Genomic DNA, 21,161 nt, shown 5'->3' with positions numbered 1-21,161 from the left:
GAAGTTGTACCACTCTCTGTAGAATTTATCTGGCCAGACATGGAAAGGTGACTGCTGGAAGAGCCCTGCTCTGCCCTGCCCAGCCCCTCTGAGGAACAGAGCTCTGGCTGCTGCTGAGATGCTGAGACTGTTGGAAAGAGACTGCACGACTGAGAGACACCAGTGAAATGTTCTGTGGAAAGAGGGGTCGCCTGTATTCACTCCCACCAGAAACCCACAGGGTTTTGGACCATTTTCTCCTTTAGCCGGTGCTGAGTAGGGTTTGCAGGGAGGGACCGAGGGGCAGACGGGGACCAGGCCCGAGAACATCCCTCAAGGACATCCCTCCTTGAGCAAGGGCCTGCCCCGGGACTGCAGCTCTGCTCTCCAGGACAGACATGGGACCGCTCCAGGAAAGAGGGGAGTCTCTGGCCTTTGAGCTGGCCATGCAGCAGTGACCAGAGACCCACATTCCCACCTTCCCAGGAATGCTCCCAGCCACAAAATACCAATTCCAGCAGCAAATCCTGCTGGAAACCCCCGACAGAACAGCAAGAAGTGGGACTGTGCTTCCTGTCCCTGCAGAGAGGACCAGATCCTAGCTGATGTGCTCTGTCAGTGCTGCCGGCCCTTCTCTCTCCCTCCTCATCCTCTCCCCATCAGCCAGCACATGATGCCAGCATGGCTCATCCCGCTGTGCTCATTCTGGTGGGAGAGCTCCACTCCACACCAGTAGCTCCTGGGTTAGGCTGCTCCCATCTGCTCGTGCATCCTCCCTGGCTCGTTATCCAAGAAGCCCTGGGCTTGCTTTGGACACTCTGGAATCCTGTCCAGGATCTGCCCCAGTGTCCCTACGGGACTGTCACCGGCTTGAATTAGCACGTGCCAGAGAAAACACTTCCAGCTGCCTGTGAGCAGCCTGTTTCTGGTGGGAGACTCCCATGGAGTCGGCAAGTGTTGTCCTTTGGGGGTTTACGGGGCCGTTTTGTGCCACTGCCCCCCGTGCCTTGCCCGTTCCTCCCCATCCATCGGCTCCCTGCATCCCCTCACCCCAGGAGAGGCGCTCGGCAGGAGCAGGGTCCGGGCAAGGCACGTGGATCACCAGGCACAGAACAGCCAAACCTCCGTAAATCCCAAGGGAAACATTGCAAGCGTCGGACTTACAGCTGTCGACCTAGTGTAAGGCTTGTAGTGAGCGGAGGGTGCTTGGCAGAGGCCACTGGAATAGTCTTTAATTGCACACCCATAGGGCATTAGGTAGTCCTAAAACAACGAAGAGAGGTTGGAGAGCCGCCCTCGGCACCCCCACGCATCCACAGCACGCCGGGAACGTCTCCCACTCATCCCATCCCGGCGGGACAGGGAGCTGCAGAGCCCCGGCCACCGCAGCAGGGGCTGTCCCCAGGGAGCTGCTCCAGCGCCCCCCATTCCTCAAAGTTCCCCCCGGGGCGGGAGGGTCTGGCAGGAGAAGCTCACCTGGGAGAAGGCGGGCACGGCCACGCTGTACGGCCGCTGCTTGAAGGTGTTGCTGCCCTGTGCCGGGAAGGCCTGGGAGGCCATGCCGTAGTCCGGCGGCGGGATGGAGATGTCGTCCTTGTCCAGCAGGTTGCCAGTGCTGCTGCTCTTCCCTTGCTGCAGGCTGGGGAGCCCCAGAGCAGAGGTGTCAGCTCCATGCAGAGACCCCCAGGCCACCCATCCGCTCATGGCCAAAGCCACCCAGAACAGCAACCACCCCCTGTGCTGTAACTCCTAAAGAATCCCTAATTCCCATCCCAAGGACACAGACTCCCTGTCACCCCACACAACGCCCCTACCTGGTGTGGACGCGCTCGCTGCCATCATTGTCAAGGACCCGTGTGTAGGAGAAAGGAAACCAGCCCCTCCTGAAAGGCAAAGGCGGGGATGGAGCCAAACCCGGGTTTGTCCACGGAGCATCCAGACCAGGCTGCTCCCGAGGACACCCAGCGCACTCACATTTTGGTTTTCTCGCTCTCTCCGTAGTGCCAGCCGTCCCGGGCCTCGGGCACCAGCAGTGTGATGAGGTCCCCCTCCTTGAAGCTCAGGAGGGTGCTGTTATCCCCGGCAGCGTGTGAGAAAATCGCCTGCACCCTCGTCCGGCCGTTCCTCTCGAGCCCGGCGGCCATGGAGCTGGAGCGTGGCAGTGTCTTGTTTTCAGCTGGGGGAACAGACACCGGTGGATGCCCCAAATCCTGACCCCAAGGCCATCCCCAGGCACAGGACAGGTCCCCACCCCTCCTTATTTCAGCCTAGGTCACACTAAAACCTTCAGTGTGACTCACACCTTCCCCCTCAATAAGCAGGATCAGACTCTCGGCATCACCCACCAGGCACGGCAAAGGGAGCAGGTTCCCTGTGCCATATTCCACAAGATTTTCCTCCTGGAAATCCTGTGAAACCCCAGGGCAGAGCCCAGCTCCAGCACTTCCCAACAGCCAGGCCAAGAGGCACGAGCAGCACTGGACACCGAAGGGATGCTGCTGGTCACTGTCCCCCACCCCAGGACCCCCAGGAACCACCCCCTGCTGGTCCCCTGGACCTCTCCTGTGCCCAGGCAGCTCCAGGGCCCCGGGCAGCGGGGCTGGGCCTCACCTGAGGCGTAGCTGTTTTTCGGTGTCACGTTTTTGCGAACTGGGAGTGTATTGGAGTAAGAGTCACTCAGCTGCTTCTGAGGCTGGGGAGGAGATAAAGATTTGGGCTGTGCTGGCTTCATCTCAGACCAGTGGTTGTACCCGTCGCTGTCAGAGCCCGAGACTCCGTTCATCACTGGCATGGCCTCCTGTGCCGACATGCGCTACGAGACAGGAGGGGAGGGGGACACGGGGGTGGCTTCATTAGGGCATCCCTGCAGCCCCAGGGGCACCCCCTGCAGCTCCCCAGTGGGACACAGCTCCAGGGACACGGAAATCAGAGCTTTGTCCTGTTGGGTTCAGTTCCCACCCAAACCAAACTGCTCTGGGGGGAGCAGTGGGGTCACCTCGATGGTATTTCACTGCTCTCAGCTCCCCTGCATTCCCTGCTGAGCTCTACTGCTCAGCGGGTGCCCCACATCAGGGGGACACCCTCTTCTTCCAGGCCTTTCTCCCGCAGTTACTGGGGTACCTGGGTTCAGTCCCACAGCTGGGGACCAGCCTGGACAGGCAGCTCCAGTTTGTGGGCTCCCCAAACAGCCCCTGGGAGCCCCTGCTCTGCCAGAGCTCCGTGACTCCAGCAGGATGAGGGGACAGGCTGCCCCAGGCAGGCTCCTTCCCCCATCCCAGGATGGCACAGCAAGGAGCTGCCCATCCCTGCCACCAGTGACAGTCCAGCCCAGAGCAACTTGCCGAGGACAGCGGTGACACCGGCCTGGGCCCGTCCCTCCGGCTTTGCTCAGAAGGGCAGCACAGCTTCCACCACGGAGATACTTACTCCTACAAAAGGTGCCAGCTCCGGGGGGACAGGGAGAGGTTTGGCACCAGGGATGGGGTCAGAGATGATGAGGTTGGACTTGGATGTGGACAGAGGGCTGGGCATAATGGTGCCATTGCTGCTGGCAGCCATCTGCTGCATCAGCTGTATGGCGCGCTCCGGGATCTTGTTGGGGTCCGAGCAGGACTGCTGCCACAGCGGCAGCTTCTGCGTCAGCATCTCCTTCCCCTGCAAGAGCAGAACGAGGCGTGAGGGCACAGGGGTGGCAGGTGCTTGCCCCCCTCCCTGGGCAGCACCACACGGATTCAGGGCTGAGCTGGTCTGGGATTGATCAATGACTCTGCATGGCTGAGATAACACACAGGGGCATCCTGCTCCCAGGCTCTGGGCCCCACGTGGAGAGAGAAATAAAACCTTCCTGAAAGCTTGGCAGGGCACAGCCCGTGCTCCAGGCTGTCCCCACATCCCCAGGGAGGAGCTGCTTCCTTTGGGTGCTCAGCCCCAACAGCCTCCAGGCCCCACTGCTCCCTGCCTGCAGGACTGGCAGCCACCTGGGGGGAAACAGATGGAGCCAAACTTGTACTTATTCACACAGAATGTACCAGCATCCCACAGTGTGACTCGGGGGGGAGATGTCCTAATCCCCTCAAGGTCACTCCCCAGTACAGCCAAGGGTGACCTGATGTCTCTGCTCTGCCTCATCTGGAGACAAAATGTAGTTCTGTGTATCAAAATCCCCCTATATCCAGTTTCAAAGTCCCTGCATATTTCCCCGACACCAGCCAGTGGGTCCAGTCTCCTGATCCTGTGGAGCATCCTGCAGGGGCCACGGGCAGCAGCAGGACGGAATTTTTAGCAGGACACCCATCATGCTCTGGACAAGCCACCTGCAAAGTCCCTCCTGCAAAATCACCCTCTGTGTGCAGCTGCAGCAAGGTTTTGGTTCGTTCCTGCTGACCACCAGCCCTGGGGGGTACTTTTCCCTTTTCCCCTCCTGCACTACGCTCCAAGCCAAGCGTGGATCCATCCTGTGGATGTGCCAGGACAGAGCTGACTAATCCCAACTCCCTCTCCTGCTCCAGTGCCAAGCGTGGCGGTGACAGATGGCTGCTGTGAGCCACGGAGGGCGGTGGTGGGGAACAACCAGAACGGGAGCACGAGGCTGCGGGAGCAGCGCGGCGCTCCCAGCCCTCGTCTGCACCAATTCTGCTCCAGACCCGTGCAGGTGCTGCAGCCTCCCAGGCGGGCAGGGGGCAACTCCAGCCCTGCTCCAGGACATGTGGGCAGCCACGGGCAGGAGGGATGTGGAGTTGCCATGGGCAGGAGGGATTTGGAGCAGCTGCTCCTGCTGGGGCACCTTCCCTGGAGTCACCTGCTGGTCCATCACCCCTTGAGCTGCAGGGGCTGCACCAGCCGTGCCTTTTGGGATATCAGGCTGCTCTATGGATGCAGCTTGAGCTGGGAGCACCCACCCAGAGATGGGGCAGGCAGGACCGGCTCCAGGGGTCCCACTCACCTTGGCGTGGTAGGTGATGGCGCTCTTGGCCACCGCGCACTGTTTCTCCACCAGGAAGCAGAACCGTCTCCTCTCTTCCGTCAGAGCTGTCTTGTAGCCATCCGAGACGTAGTTTTCCAGCTCCCCTTGCTTGTTGCTGATGGCTTCGATGTACTGGAACAGGGAGAGGAGCAGGGAGGGGGCTGCCGGCGGCGCTGCCCACCGGCGGGGCGGGCGGGGGCCGGCACGGGACACACACGTGTGCCTGCACAGCCCCCCAGCCCGCCCTTACTCATCGCAGCCCCCCACGCAGAGGCGCTGACTCAGCCCGTGGGCTGCACGGGACGAGCTGTACCAGCGGCCGCCCGCTCACCACCCGGGCTCGGAGGTGCTGCTGGGGCTGGGGGCTGCCCCGATGGCCCCCGCAGCCCCCGGCCCGGCCCGGCCCTGCAGTGCGGCTCCCAGCCCGCTCTGGTGTGTCCCCTGCTACCCGGGCCCTGCCGAGGGGTGGCACAGGGACCCTGCCACGCACAGGGCCACCAGCGCCCCTAGAACTACCAGCAGTGCCTCCAGTCCCTATTTACCACAGAGATGGTGCCGGGGCAGTGCCACACACCGGCACAGGAGCCCCTGGCTGTTCCCGGGTGCCACACCCTGTACTGGCAGTGATGGGAAGGTGGCACAGGGGACTCCAGGGACCACAGGGCAGCACCACCTCCCTGGGCACAGAACACACCAGGTGCCCGCAGCTCCCTGACCCGGCCACCTCCTCGTCCCTTCATCCCTTTGGATGCTCTCAGCTTCCACCTGCCGTGTGGCACCAGGGGAGCAGCCAAGGCTCTGAGAGCAGCACCTCTCACCCATCGCTGTCCCACACTGTGACACCTCCGTGCCACCATCTCCTCCCTAGGACAGTGGCACCACGACGCTGGAAAGCCACAACACCCCCAGCCCAGGCAGGGCTGGACCTGCTTCAGGCAGCCCAAGCTTCTCTGAGACGGGAATTAAACTGGAAATTCAGGGCCCAAAGCAGCTTTGCTGCTTCTTCACGGTTATCAGTTATTTTTAGCATGCTACAATATTTATTAGCAGACACATAAAATGGAGCAAACCAACAAATGGAGCAAGACTCAGTGACATCCCAGACTTCAAAGGGGGATTATTTTGGGGCTGGACCTGCTCCTGGGCTCCCACCCTGCTCCGAGCACCCCCTGAGAGCAAACCCTGTGCAAGGCTCGTCCTGGAGCCAGCAGGTTTTGGGTCTCCCCACATTGCACCAACCTGGGTGAGGGAAAGGGGGTCAGTGAGAAACGGATTAAAAACCCAGTTTGCAACCAACAACCTTATTTCAAAGAGAATTTTTTTCCTCCAAAAACGAGAAAATCCAGGACAAACGCCTGTGGTCGTGAGGAGAAATAAGCGAAGCGAACCGAGCTGGTGCCACTGGGCACACGAGCGGAAGAGATGGAGGTTTTGGCATCCCCCCGAAGCAAAAATTCAGGGCATGGCCCTTGGAGGGCCGGGCACAGCAGAGGTGGCACAGAGGAGGTGGTGGCAGCCCCAGGCACACAAAGGCCCCGGAGGAGCGGTGCAGGCGGCTGGAGGAGGATGCGCTCGGGAAGGCAGCACGCCGCCTCCTCCCGGGTATTATTAGCCTGGGAACAGCGCAGGGACAGAGCCCAGAGGCACCAGCCCGGCAGCGGCGATGGCAGCTGGGGAGTGGAGCCCCAGTGCCAGCCTGGAGTGTCCCCAGCCCCGCAGCACAGCCCTGCTGTGCCCGGGATGGACCGAGCCCGGCTGCACTACGGGCAGCCCCACAAGGAGCTTCCATCCGAGGGGAAGGAAAGCACAACCCTGAAATAGCAGGAGCACACACAGACCCCCAAAACTCATCCTGCCTAATTTACTAACTGGGCCATCAAGAAGGAGAAGGTGAGCAGTGAAAAGAGCTCAGGTCTGGCTAATTTGGCTCAGCAGCACGAGGCCCATCCCGCCGCGGTTCCTGGCGGGATCACCATCCCTGGGTCGGGCAGCGCCCGGCACGGCGGGCACAGCTCCAGCCCAGGCACACCACAACACAGGGAGGAACCCTGATCTGAGCAGCGGGAGAGCTCCAGCCTTCACCAGCATTTAAACACAGGTACAAGCCTTATTTACACCCTGCTCTCAGGCTGGTTCTGCAAGGCTCCTGCTCATTCCTGTGCCGAGGAAAGGCTTGTCTCAGCCAGTCGGAACACGCCGCTCCGCGAGCACAGAGCCCACGCTCTAAACTTAGTACTCAGAGCTTTATATACTTTATGTAAATAAGCTCCGTGTGCCATTGATTTATCCAGAGCCTTGATTTTACACGTTATTCCATCACAAAATGGCGAGCGACACTCCTTGCTCACGAGGTGGTTTTCAGTTTGGGTTTGCTCAGAATGACAGTGGGCTTTCAGATAACGCCCAGAAAGGCAAATTTAAATAAAAAAGCCTGTAAAATATGCCAGATGCACGGGGGAAAAGTAACACACAAAGCAGAGTGTAAGATCTCGGGACTGCACTCCAAGGAAAAGCTCTGCCTTACCCAGGAGTGAGGCTTCAGCCCTGAGGTCCTGGGGGCTGCTGCTCTCATCTCCATTCCCCAGAAATGGGGGAAATCTCAGCCACCCCACACTCTGAACCACAGCCACACACCTTTCTCATGGTGTTTGGCTTTCTTTGGCATGACCTGAACCCCTGTAAGGGCTGGGGGAAAGTGCTTCCCTGCCAGGCTTGGCAGCTTCCCCAGGACCCCACTGACAAGCACGAACCACTCAAGCACTGCATTGTAAACTGAGACCCTGATTGAGGTTGTCAGCTTCAAATTCACATTTTAAGAATCGTCTAAATAAAATCCCCAGTTGATGGAGGAAAAAGAAACACAATGTGTGACCCGAGCAGGCAGGGAGGCAGCCAGGGCGGTGGTTGTGCCCACAGCCAGGGCACACAACAGAGCCACCCAACAGCTCCAGAAAATCTTTTCTGGGTTTCTAGGTTGGAGAGGCCTCAAATAACTCCCCCGTGCCGCCCCCCCTGCCTCCCGCATCCACTTCCAATTCACCGGGAGCCGCTGACCTAATTAGCAGTGTCAGCACGTGGCGGCGCCGGGCAGCGGCTTTGGCACAGCCTTTGGCACAGCCTTTGGCACAGGCTGCTGCCACGGGGCCGGGCTGGCACAGCCGGGGCTCCCGGGGCACCCCTGGCTGTGGGGGCTCAGTCAGGCACCCCCAGAGCCGGGCACACGCCGGGCAGCCCCCGCTCCAGAGCCAGACCGAGCCCCCCCGCGGGCCAGACGCAGAATTAGGAACAGGAGCAGATGAAAAGGGAACGCGCTGCTGCCAGCCCCAGCTCCAGCAGCCGCTGCTGCCCCGCGCAGAAAGCCAGGGCACGCCGCCCTGCCACCTCCCCAACGCCAGGGTGACAGCTCAGCTCGGGGGGAGATCAAAGAGCAGCTGGGAAATGTCAAGGCCTGAATTGTGAGGAGCACACGCTGCTGTCAGCGCAGGTGGAGCTCCAGCCGAGCCTTTGATAACCACAGCTCGCTGGGAAACGAGATCAGAGCTCCCATCCCAGCCAGGAACGTGCAAACACAGGGAGCACGGGCCAGGGGCAGCGCTGAGCTCCACCACAGCAATCACCACCACGGATCCTTCTCAGTGTGCTTGGCACTGACCGGGCTGAGCCAAGGACCGGCCCCAGGAGCTGCCCTGGGGTCACCAGCACGGCACAGGCAGGAGTTTTGGGGGCAGAAAGCCAAGGGCAGACCGTGGCAGGCACGGTTCTATCCAGCACAGAGAGGGATGCAGAGAGGGAGGGGCTGTGCCAAGTCCAGCTCTCATCCCAAGGTCAGGAGCAGCGGCACAGAGCAGTGGGAAAAGAGAAAGGAAAGGTCAGGGAAGAGAGAGGACTGTGCTGGATCAATGCAGCAGCCTGAAATACCTGGAAGGAGTAAACACAGAGAGAAGGGAGGATTTGTTTAGGCAACCACGAGGGAGAATAGCTAGAAATGGGATAAGATAAAAAAGGAGTTAGGCTGATTAGCAAGGGAAGAGCATCTGAGCCAGGGAACAGACTCAAGGCAAACCTGCTGAAACCCCACCACAGCACGGGCAGAGTGAGCAGAGCAAGCAGCCAGGGATCCTCAGCCCGGGCAGCTTTTCCTCAGTCCCAGAAATTGCTCCTTGCCAGGCAGCTGGCCAACCCTGGAGCAGCCTCGGGGGAGGCATTGTCCCCTCCTGGCTCCTGCAGCCCCCACACAATACCCAAGTGTGCCACAAGGGAGGGAGGGAGGCTGGATCCCAGCCCGGGGATATCCGAGGCTCTTCCACAGCCAGGAAGGAGAGCAGAGCTCGGGACGAGCCCTGACCCGACCTCTCCTGTAATGTGGCAAATTAAACAACAGCCCCACAGCAAGGAATGGCCACCACTGCTCACTGCGGGACCGCAAACACATTTCCCTGCCTTCTGCAGGGACACTACTGACCCTGCAAAGCCCCAGGAGCCCCCCAGAACCACACAGGCACAGCAGAGCCCTGCACATCTCCCAGGCAGGGGACAACCAGGCAGGGAGAGCCCTGCACAGCCCCAGCACCCCCAGCCAGGAGAAGGGAAGGCTCTGGCCCCGATGTGCTGCCCACCAGCCTCCCCCATCTGTGGGGATGCTGGGATGCTCTGCTGATGGTTATCTAAGGTGATGGCAAAGGCAGAGCGGAGCCTGGGGAGCCAACCCCGAGAGCCGCGCGCTCCGGGGACGCCAGGCTGCTCCCTCCCCCGGGAGGGGCTGTCTCCCCTCGTTAGGGTCACATCTGCAGCAGCCCCAGCCCTGCCCCGCTGCTGCCCGGCCCCAGCCATGCACACATGTGGTGTTACATAAAATTCAGAGAGCAGAGCAGCAGGGGCTGGCTCCAGCCGGCTCTGCAGGCGTTGCACCTCCTCCTGCCTCCGTACAGGAACACCCTGGATCAGCAGCTCAGGGCACAGGTTTGGTACCCAAACACTCATGACATAGCCCTGAGCTGCACAGGCACTTCCAGGAACACTTCCAGGGATCCAGGGGCAGCCACAGCTTCTCTGGGCACCCTGTGCCAGCGCCTCACCCCCTCCCAGGGAAGGATTTCTCCCCAGTATCCCATCTAACCCTGTCCTCTGGCTGTGGGAAGCCAGTCCCCTGTCCTGTCACTCCATCCCTTGTCCAAAGTCCCTCTCCAGCTCTCCTGGAGCCTCTTAAGATGCTGGAGGGGGCTCCTCTTCTCTTGCTAGGTTTGGACACATGTCCTCCCTCAGCCTAAATCCCAGTCAAACCTGGAGAGGGTCACCCGGAGCCGCTGAGCTCTGAGTCCTTCCCCGTTTGACTTTCACATAAACTCGTAACCTGATTTGTGCAAACTCCCTGTCGTTTGGAGCTTCCTGACCTACACCTAAAATTATTTCTCCTGATGGGAATATCCAAATGAGGTTTCAATGACAAAAGTTTATGAAACCCCACAGGTTATCTGGCACAGTGGTATTTAATGCTTAAAACATGGGAGCAGGGGTGGGTGAAGGCAGAGGCTGAGCTCGGCCCCCACTGCCCATCCAGGGTCACCACTGTCACCTGGGTCAGGCACAGCCTTTTAGGACAAACACCCAGCCCCAGCACTGCTATTTAGGTGAATTACAGCCAGTTTTGTCTCAGCCCGATGCAGAAATCCAATTGCTCACAGCACTAATATGATTTGATAAATACTTTGAACCAACATAACTTCATTGCTGAGCTGCTGATTCAATCCAGGTCCCAAACCCATCATGACCTTGATTTCACGGCCTGATCACAACCAGCCTTTAATGGAATTACAGCACTTGAGCTTCCGTGGTGATTGTTTAATCTTAATATTGTTTTCATTCTTCTTCATCAGAGACGTGAAGTGAGCGGAATTGGTTTGCTCTCTCAGCACAGGTCAAGCCCCATCTCAGTCACTCCACGAGCAAGATGAGCCACGTGAGGCTCTCAGCCCTCTCTCCTTGTGTGGAACAGCAGCTCGGGACTGATTCATAAGGAACAAAAGCCTGGCTTAATGTGACACTCAGCAGCAAGAGCCCCCAACCACAGCGTCGCTGCCGACCACGACAGACAGGGCTTGGGAGCTGGGAAATCCCTCCTGCAGCCTGCTGGCACCTGGAACTGCTTCAGAGCAATGTGAGGCTGGGCTGCAAACCACGAGGTGTTCTAACTCCTCACCCACTTGGTGCTGCAACCCTGGTCCCTGTCTGGAAAGCTCCACAAAACCAGCAGGAGACAGTGGCCAGGGGGTGTGGGGCTTGCAGACCAGCCTGGAGCAGCTCTCTCCATGCAACAAGGGCCTGATGCAGCTCAGGAGAAGCCTCCTGCAAGAGCATCACACCCCTCAAGCCCCTGCTCCAAAGCCACTGCTGTGTGCACTCCCTGCTGAACTCCAGTATTTATTTCTGCTTTATAAAGGGGGAACAGCTGAACTGGACAGGTGAGATGTTTGTACTGAGCTCTCTGGTGGATTTAGCAGTGTGGAAACAGCCACGCTGTGCCCCTGCCCAGACAGGGGCTGTCCTCTGCCAAGGCAGAGCCTGGGTGGCCCCAAACCTGCTCCAACTCCGACCAAGGTTACATAAACCTGGAGGTCCCCGCAGGACAGTCCTGCTGCTGTCACCACGTGTCTCACCCACCGAGGCAGGTGATGACAAGATGTGGTCACTCCACAAGTGGTGAAGAGGCAGAGAGGAGCAGTTCTGCTTCCTGGAGCATTAAATATGAAGGAAGATGATGACAGAGCATCAGACTCCTGGCTGGCGGCTGCCCCAGCAGCTCCACGGGGATGCGCCTTCAGAAGAGCAAGATGTTACTGCTGCCTCGAAGGAGGTGACACTTCCACCAACAGCAGCTTCTCCCACGAGCAGAGAAGGAACCAGCCACAGCCCACTGGAGACTCCAGCCAGCCCTGGAGTCAGCCCAGCCAGTCCGTGGTCCCCAGGCAGCCTCAGCATCCCAAAGCCACCCCCAGGTGCTTGAGCAGCTCCGGAGACCACCAGAGGTTTGGCAAGTGGCCACAGGGGTGGCTTTGGGCCAGCTCCACAAACCAGGCTGAGGAAAACAGAGCCCCACAAAGCTCTGTAGATGCTCCTGATCCACTCAAACCTGGTTTCATCTCCTCAAAGCCCATTTTCACCTCCTCAAAGCCCATTTTCAGCTCCTCACAGCCCATTTTCAGCTCCCCAAAGCCCAAACCGAGGCTCTCTCCTCAGCACCGACACCCACACAGTTTCAGGCTGGACCCACTTGCTGCAGTCTCCCCCTCTCTCCAACGCCCAGGCAGAGGTAAAACAGCACCGAGGGTGGCCCCAAACACTCTTTTTTTCTGCTGAGGAACCACCAGCTCTGCAGTCAGCAGAGAAGAGAGGGGAAGTGCCCTCTGGGCTGCGTTTGGCAATTTTGACTTTGTGTTTAGATCTAAGGCAAAGCAAACCCCCGCCGAGTGCAGCAGAGCAGCCACAGAATCACAGAATATTCTGAGCTGGAAGGGTCTCATAGCTCTGTAAGCTCAAAAGCCATCATAAGGCTTTTTCGGAGATAAGCACTTCCTAAATACTTACTGCTGGAAGATTAAAGGGAATGAGCGTCTGATCCTGTTTCCCTGCCCGGAGAGCTGTGCCAGCAGGGCTGCCCCATCCCTGCCACAGCCTGGCGGGGGCTCAGCCCACCCTGCAGCCCCGCTGGGATGGGATCCCTCCTCCGCCCCTCCGTGGGATGGGGATCCCTGCCCCGGGGTTTGGCAGCAATTCCCTTCTGTTCTCCCTGTCAGCAGCTCTGGCAGGTGGGGGAGCAGAGGTTTGATCCTCGTGTCCCCCCACGCTGGGCTCGGGGCCCTGCAGGGCTTTCCTGGCTCAGCAGGAATCGCAAAGCCGGGACTTGTGGTCTCTGAGCCAGGCTCAGAAGTGGTTTCAGCTGCTCAGCTCTGGGAACGCAGCAGAGCCCCCACCACAGCGGGCTGGAGTGTGCTGGCACCTCCCAGCCCTGCTCCAGCAGCTCCCAGCCCTGCTCCAGCAGCTCCCAGCCCTGCTCCAGCAGCTCCCAGCCCTGCTCCAGCAGCTCCCAGCCCTGCTCCAGCAGCTCCCAGCCCTGCTCCAGCCCTGCTCCAGCAGCTCCCAGCCCTGCTCCAGCAGCTCCCAGCCCTGCTCCAGGAGCTCCCAGCCCTGCTCCAGCAGCTCCCAGCCCTGCTCCAGGAGCTCCCAGCCCTGCTCCAGCAGCTCCCAGCCCTGCTCCAGCCCTGCTCCAGCAGCTCCCAGCCCTGCTCCAGCAGCTCCCAGCCCTGCTCCAGGAGCTCCCAGCCCTGCTCCAGCAGCTCCCAGCCCTGCTCCAGGAGCTCCCAGCCCTGCTCCAGCAGCTCCCAGCCCTGCTCCAGGAGCTCCCAGCCCTGCTCCAGCCCTGCTCCATCCCCACCACCTCGGCACCCCCTGAGCTCTGGCTCCACACAGGACCCACAGGCCAAGCCACAGCGGATGGTGGTGGCTGCTTTCTTGTCCTTCAGTGACATTCTTCCTTATTCTGATTCACATCACCACTTCCCAAATTTCAGAGCAGTTAAGGGTGTCACTTCCCCAGCACAAGCCTCACTGTAACTCTCTGCTGGAGACTAAATGCCACTAAATGCCATCAAATTCACTCTCACAAGTGAAGTGCCACCAGTGTCCAGGTCTCCTTCAGCAGACACAGACCTCTGACATGTGAAGAAACAGACCCTGGCCCCAGCATAGCACACACACTCCTGCCTTGGACACAAGACTAACAATTCCTGGCTTCGGGAATTCATCTTCCCCTTTCCAAGCACCACTTGTGGCACTGTTCCACGGCCACAGCTCCTGCAGCAGCACTCAGGGCATGTTGGTGCATCAGTTACCCCTGAAGGTTTGCCTGGATCAGCCATGCCCGGGGCAGAGCCCACAGAGAAATCTGCAGAGTGCAGAGGGCACAAAGCCCTGCTGTGGATCCCCGGTGACCCGAGTGGGATCCCACGGTGACCCGAGTGCCACAGCCCCCCTTGGCACTGCCAGGACGTGCCCTGGATGCTCCTCAGCGAGACCCAGCCCTGCCTCCCCCTCTGTGGGGAGCTCTGGCTGCCCCCGTGCCCACCCCCGGCAGGGACCCCGGCCCACGGGTGTCACACCCAGGGGTGTCACACCCACAGTGTCACACCCACGGGCGTCACAGCGCTCTGATTCAGCGCTGCCGCCCCCGGGGAAGGGGCACAGGCACACAGAATCCACCAGCAAACAGCCTCCCAGGGCCGATGGATCAGGCACGGCAGGAATTGATGATCCCTGTGGGCACTCACACGGAGCAGGGTCAGGCAGCAGCTGCAGCCCCACTCTGCGCTGTGCCATGGGGACAGCCCGTCCCCAGGTCTGCCTGCCACCTCTTGCCACCCACACCCCTAAAGCTGCTGCTCCCCTTCCTCTAAAGAGCAGCAAACCCTTCCCCAGGGGTTTGCCACAGCCCTGCCAGCCCCCCGGGCTGCAGCCCCTGGTGTCCCCAGCCCTACCTGCAGCTCCTTGTCCGAGTACTTCTGCGGGTTCTTGCTGCCCTGGCTCTTCTTGCGGAGCTTCTTCAGCTCTGCCTGGCACTTGTCCAGGGAGTCCCCCTTGCTCCTCTGCTCTGTCTGGTATTTCTTCAGCGCAGCCTGGATGTGACAGGAGAAAGTTCTGAGCCTTGGCCGCTGCTGCCGAGGGGTGACAGGAACAAGCAGAGCCCCTGTGGGGGATTCCCAAGGCCCAGAGAGCAAACAGGGGACAACTGTCCTGTGTGACACTGGGGACCCGTCTGTACCCAGGGGCAGAGCTGGGGCACGGTGTGACACCCCCCAGCTGCTGGGGGGACCCCGAGGGCAGAGCTGTGCCAGACTCACACACACAGAACTCACACTCAGGTACCGCGAGTCCAGCTCCACCTTCTGCTCCAGCTGCGTCAGGAGCTCGTTGTGGAAGGACTTGAGCTGCAGGGAAAAGAAAACGCTCAGAGCTTGGGGAGGGCTGGCAGAGCTGCCCAGAGCAGCAGATGGCACCAGGGAGGGCACAGCAGCAGGGCTGCACGGGCTGAGAGCAGCGAGGGACGGACTCAGAGAGGACCCAGCAGCGCTGGAGAGGATGCCCGAGCAATGCAGACCCTTTGGAGCTTAGCAAATCCATGTCAGGGGGGCTGGTGTCATCTGGACAAGGCACAGAAAAGCATTTTCCACTGACAGGGACCCTGGCACACCGGGCTGGGCACTCACCATCTCCTCCAGCTGGTTCTGGATCTGCCTGTGCACCTCTGCCATCTGGAAGAGCACATCCCCTGCGGAGACAAGACAGGGAGGGTCTGAGGCACCCAGCTCAGGGGACACCACGGGGCTGGGGCAGGCAGAACCCTGCTGGCAAGGAGGGGTCCCCAGCCAGACCCAGGGGGGCTCCTGGAGCACCCCCCGTGCCCACCTCTGCAGTGAGCCAGGGCTCACCTGAGACACGGACACACAGGTGAGCCCTGAGGGGCAGGGAGGGGACAAGGATGAGCAGCAGCAGGAGCCCAGCACCAGGGACAGCCCTTGTTCCCCAGGCCCAGCACAGGGACAGACACAGCCCTGGTACTCGGTGCAGGCCACAGGACACAGGGCCAAGCCCTGGGATCCCCACTGCAGCCAAGGAATCCCAGCTCTGTTCTGCCACTTCCTTTCATTTTTCTTTTCCAGTGCAGGGCTGCAGCCCCACACCCAGTGCAGTTCCTGGAGGAAGGGCTGTGCCCTGGCTCAGCAGAAGCCCCAGCGAGGCTGGAGCCAGACACTCACACGGGAGCATCTTCAGGAAGGGAGCCAGCACTATGAGCCCTGCCTCTGGATCAGAGCGCGCCTTGGGGACAGCCCAGCTCTGTCAGCTCTTTTCAGGGCTGAGTTTGGAAGCTTTCCCTTGCAGCATGGCAGGTTGTAGCTTCCCAAGAGGTTCCAAATCTCTGTGGAGCTGTTTGCAAATGAAAGCCAGCATCTCACTGGGGCAAGGGAGGGAGTGGGACCCTCTCCCAGCACAGCAAGGCTGGTCCATGCTCCCCCTGGCACATGCAGGGCCAGCCCCAGCCCCAGCCTGTCCTGTCACGTCCCTGGGCACAGGTACCACGTGCCAGCTGAGTGGCAACACCCCCAGCTGGCCAGGAACAACCTGCCTCAACACTGCTTTGCTCTCCTGGCTGGAGCAGTTTGTACTTTGCACCGTGCACTGCATCCCAAACCCTTCTGCAAACACTAAAAGCCGATCCCTGGGCAGGCACAGGCCCCTCTGCTGCAGTGACAGAACAGGCTGTGGCACGGCCGCTGGCAGGGCCACCGTCCCCTGTGTCCCCTGAGGGACCAGCGGTGCCCAGGGCGTCCCACAAAGCCAGAGCAGATGGCAGAGGAGGAAACGGCGTGCCGACATTCCCAGTGGGTTCTGCAGGTGCTGAGCAGAGAGGAGCCCTCAGCCCGGCCACCTCACAGCCCTGCAGGGCCACACAGAGCAGGGAGGGCCAGGCAAAGGGCCAGGAAACTGCTCCTGCTGGGGCTGAGACAGCTCAGGGGTGGGAAGTGCCTCAACTCCCCTGCAGGGAGGCCCTGGTGTCACTGGGGTGGCTTTGCCGGGGTGTCAGTGCAGGGGTGGCTCTCTCACTATTCCCAAAGCTTGCACCAGCCCCTGTCCCTCTCCCTTCCTGTCTGGCTGGAGGGGAAGCCCTGGGAGCGCTGGCGTGGGGCTGGCTGGGGGCTCTGGGCACTATCACCGAGCTCCTGAGCCACTGAGAGCCCCTGGGGCACGCAGAAATAACATCCATGGCCCCAAACCCAGCCCCGGTAGCCCTGCTTTGGGGCAAGAGGACTCTGCCCCCTTCCACATTCCCCTGGCAGGGAATTGGCCCCTTCCCAGCAGCCAGGGCAGCTCGTGGTGCTCTCTCAGCACTGATATCCATCTTTGGGTTCACCTTTCTGCTGCACCACCACCCCTGGGCTCCCACCGGGGCGTTCCAGCCCCACATCAAAGCCAGCAGAGCACGGAGCCTTTCCCACAGCACAGCCTGCCAGGGGACCCTGCTGTCCCCCCTCAGCCCAGCCCCACAGGGTGGCAGGAAGGCAGCTGGACGCCTGCCCAGAGCCTCTCCAGCTTCCTCCAGAGCCTCTCCCTCCTCAGCTGCCCCCAAAGGAGCCAGCCCCAGGCTTCCCGTGGCCTCTGCCACCACTGCAAGCCCAGCTGGGCAGCACTTGAACTAAACCCCCAAAGCAGCAGCAGCAGCAGCAGCAGGGTGTGAATTCCCACAGAGCACCTCTGCCACCCCGACAGCTGCTTCACAAACCCCACAGACCGTGTGGGACTGCAGCAGACATCTCACCCCAAAGCCAACCCAGAGCTGCAGGGCTGAAGCTAAACTGTGACCAAGGGATACCACGGTAGCTGCAAAGCCCAAACAGTCCAAAATTCCACTTGGAAAAGAGCCTGTGGCACTGTGCCAGGGCTACCACCCTGAAATGCTGAGGGGACCACCCCAGGGGCTCGGTGGCAGGGCTGGGACTGGCACAGGGCACAGCCCTGGCAGCAGCCCCGCCGCTCCCACCCACTGCCAGAGGGATTTGGAACTCCACCCCTGAGCTCCCCCCGTGCAGGACAGCAGGGTCACCCTGTGAGTGTACCCAGCTCCAAAACACCCTCCAGGTGAGGAACCCCCGGAGGAGCATCGCAGCTGCCCCCAGAGGCAGGGGCAGAGCGGGGAAGGGCAGGAGCAGAGCACGGCAGGAGGGGCTGTGGTCACGGCTGACTCACAGTATCGTCCTGCCAGCAGAGCTGCAGCAGCTACTGTGGGCCCTGCCCTTCCACACCCAGCCCACAACAGGCGAACAGGTTGTTCCACATCCCTGCCACCCCTGCTGGCACCACGGGAGCCAGCTGCCCCTCCAGGAGGTGAACCCAGCTCTCAAGGGTTTGCTTCGGAGTGGTCAGAGACTCAAGGTTATTTTTTTACCCCTGCTCTAAAACAGGATATGGGCCATTTCTAATAAGAATACTAGCTAGGCACTAACCAAGAGCCAGAGCGCTCAGGGACAGAACGCGCTGGTGCTTGTGCAGGGCTGCAGCAGCCCAGGCTGTCCTGCAAGGGCAGCAGGAGGTGGTGGCCAGTGGCCAGGGACTATGTCCCTCCAGCAGCACCGTGGCTGCCCCAGCTCCTGGGGTCAGCATTTGGGCACATCCCCAAAAAACCAGCCAGCAACAACCCAGCTCACACAACACCTCGGTGCCAAAGATCTGAGGCAGCCAAATCTGAGGCAAAACCCAGCATAGGTACAGGTGGCACTTGGGGGACTTGGGTCAACAGTCGGGCTCAGTGACCTCGAGGGCTCTTCCAGCCTGAACAATCCCACTGGAATCTTCTGCAATCTTTTCTGCTCTTCCCTCACAGCGGCAGAACCTGGGCCAGGCTGGCAGAGCCAGCCCAGAGCAGCTCCCCAGAGCCAGGGAGCACTTCCAGCCCAGCCCAGGCTCCGACGGCAGGAGTGACAGCTGGGAGCATCCGTGTGCAGAGGGAAGGAGCCGAGTGTGGGGAAACAATCAGCTCCTCACGCTGACTCATCCCTTTCCTCCCCACAAGGGTTTCACTTCTGCCAGCCCCAGAGGGCTGGGAGATGTGCTGATAACTCACCAGGACCCGGCGTTCCTCCTTTGTTTGTTAAGGGACCAGGTTAAGGGAAAAGCAGAAGCTTCCCAAGGCACGCTGGCTCAGGTTCCCAGTTCCCAGTAACTGGCTCCCCCAGGCTGGGCAGCTGCATTGAGCCCTTCACCAGGGGTGCAAGCACAGACACTGGGATGTTCTGTGCCCCTCAAAGCCCCCTGGATGAGTGCCAGTGCTGGATCCGTGCCAGGATGCACAGCCCAGCGAGTGCCCAGTGCTGTGGCAGGAGCTGTACTGGTGGCACTGGGTAATCAAACATTGCCCTCTGATCCCTCTGGCAGCCCCAGAGGGGAGGCAAACACCCCCAGGAGCTGGAGCTGGCCACACACCCGGCCAAGCCCCCAAAACCTGCCCAGTGCTGGTGCACGGCAGAGGGCAGCCCACGGGCCCCTTCCCCTGCAGGATCCCTCAGGCACAGCAGCACGGAGCAGGTGGAACCCTGGAAGCTGTCCCCACAGCAGGGAAGGTGACACCCAGACGTGTCACATCTGCCACACGCTGGGAGCCCCGGCCAGGCCACACGGTCCTCACAGATGCTCATTCACAGCCCTCCTCCAGCACCACCACTCACAGGTGGGTGAGGAGGAGCCGTCTGCTGCTCATGGCAGGGTGGAGGCAGAGAACAGCCCCGTTCTGAGGCAGCAGAAGGCTTTGAGAGCTGCCTTGTGTTTCTGCACCCTCAGCAAGCCCATCCCTGCAGCTCCCTTTCCTCCACCAGCATGAAGCTGTCACCCACAAGGTGTTAAGGGCACTGTTAAGCCCAAATTTAAGAGATGGACAAAAAGATCTCCCAGCCAGGAGCTGACCTGCCCAGCAGGGACACGGCCACAAATCACAGGAACATTTCCTGGAGCTGTGGGTCCCCCTGGGCACTGCTCTGGCTCCCAGTGCACACCAGTAGCTCTGCTGGTCCCCAGCCACACACGGGCACCAGCAGTCCCTGATCCCCCTCGGGGCTCCATCCACACCTCTGCCCAAAGCAACCACAAATCCAGTTACCAAATTAATCCCTGCTCCCAGAGGACCTGGTGCAGCACAAAACCTCTGAACTGCCAGGACAGACCCCGGAGCTGCAGGGGAGAGGGAGCCTGAACTCAGGGATGCCCCTGCACCCCTGGAAGTGTCCAGGGCTTGGAGCAGGCTGGGATAGTGGAAGGTGTCCGCCCACACCAGGGGTGGCACTGGATAAGCTGTAAAATCTCATCCAAGCCACGAAGGTGCCATGTCCTGATTTCATTGTGGAAATAAAAAGCCATTATGTGCCAGGGGCTCCTTTCAGCTCAACAATGGTTGAGTAATTACTGCCTGAGCTGCCCTTTCACAGCCTGGTGTGTCACCCAGAGCAGCTCCACCCATCCAAGGGGCCTTCCAGAAACAAGGGCTGAGCAGAAGCCACCTGCAGCCCTGCAGGTGCTGCTCTGGCCCCAGCATCCCCGGGGAAATGTCTCCAGCTCTGCTCACCAGGAGAAGAAAACCCCTTTCCATGACTTTGTCATGGCCTAGTTTTCAAGAAGGACAAAAGAAACGACATTTTGAGCAGCATCCAAGGGACCTAGGCAGGAGCTGGACAAGGACCAAAGTCACCTGAGGACTCACGAGTGAGGCTGGAGCTTCTTGGAAGGGGCTACAAACCTCCCCTGCTCAGGCACAGGCTCCTCACAGCAGCTCATCCTCCCTCAAGGCCCTGCCACAACCACAGAGGGGGCGAAGAGCAGCCCGAGGAGCCTCTCCCAGGGGCACCTGTGGGCACAGACCCAATCCCAAATGCCAGCAGGGCCAGCAGGGAATGCACAGAGCAAAGGCACTGCTGCTGCTCCGGGGCACTGCCAGCTGCACCCCGACAGCTCAGAGCACCTCTGGGTGCTAAGGAACAGCCCAGAGCCCCAACCCTGCACACCCCAAACCTCGGCAGGGGCTTCAGACAGCCCCAGCAGACCCTGCAAACAGAGCCCCCCGAGCTGATTACAGCTCACGGGCATTATTGCTCTTTCTATCCAGCATTATTGCTCTTTCTATGCAGCATTTTTGTTGTTTCTATCCATTTTTGTTGTTTCTATCACGCTCTCCCAGCCCCACGTGGGATTATCCCGTCTGTGCGCCCGAAATCTGATGGGGAATTCAGAAAATATACAGAGTGCTCAGCAGCCCCAGGGGCAGGCAGGGGCTGAGCCCCAGCAGTGCTGCAGAGGGCTCCACCAGACAGTGCCACAGGGCTGGGAAAGAGAGGGGTTTGGAGGGAACACGATTATCTCTGATTTTTGTCCATGGAGGCTGGGAACACGAGCTGCAATCCTGACCAGAGCACCCCGCGGTCCTGGCTGACAACTTGAGGCAGTTTTCCCTATAAAATCATGGAGAAAATCCCACTCAGGGAGGGAGCTGGGGGGCACACCATGAATGGCAGCAGCAATGAAGACAATTCCTGTTTACTGTTCTAAAATGAATTCCCCATCCCTGGCAGTGTCCAAGGCCAGGCTGGACAGGGCTTGGAGCAGCCTGGGATGGTGGAAGGTGTCCCTGCCA

The 21,161-nt window shown here is 60.3% G+C and overlaps 1 protein-coding gene across 7 annotated transcripts in view; it reads right to left on the bottom strand.

Annotated features, from left to right (window-relative positions):
• The window catches only part of BAIAP2 (BAR/IMD domain containing adaptor protein 2), a 38,097-nt gene that overhangs the window by 6,175 nt on the left and 10,761 nt on the right, over window positions 1-21,161 (bottom strand). For 4 of the 7 annotated variants that reach the window (XM_063409508.1, XM_063409510.1, XM_063409511.1 and 1 more), the window contains exons 4-12: window positions 15,199-15,260; window positions 14,848-14,919; window positions 14,470-14,607; window positions 4,922-5,074; window positions 3,406-3,633; window positions 2,590-2,791; window positions 1,954-2,155; window positions 1,794-1,862; window positions 1,456-1,618 (exon numbers count right to left, since the gene is read on the bottom strand). In XM_063409508.1, the coding sequence (XP_063265578.1) occupies window positions 1,456-1,618; window positions 1,794-1,862; window positions 1,954-2,155; window positions 2,590-2,791; window positions 3,406-3,633; window positions 4,922-5,074; window positions 14,470-14,607; window positions 14,848-14,919; window positions 15,199-15,260 (1,289 nt within the window). Of the gene's footprint in view, window positions 1-1,143; window positions 1,243-1,455; window positions 1,619-1,793; window positions 1,863-1,953; window positions 2,156-2,589; window positions 2,792-3,405; window positions 3,634-4,921; window positions 5,075-14,469; window positions 14,608-14,847; window positions 14,920-15,198; window positions 15,261-21,161 lie in introns of all 7 variants that reach the window. The other 3 variants (XM_063409509.1, XM_063409513.1, XM_063409514.1) reach the window with 2 other exon arrangements.

Source organism: Prinia subflava, chromosome 12 (assembly GCF_021018805.1).
Source record: "Prinia subflava isolate CZ2003 ecotype Zambia chromosome 12, Cam_Psub_1.2, whole genome shotgun sequence".
Lineage (NCBI taxonomy): Eukaryota > Metazoa > Chordata > Aves > Passeriformes > Cisticolidae > Prinia > Prinia subflava.
The sequence above is the reverse complement of the archived record's forward strand: the minus strand, read 5'-3'. Positions and strand labels throughout refer to the sequence as shown.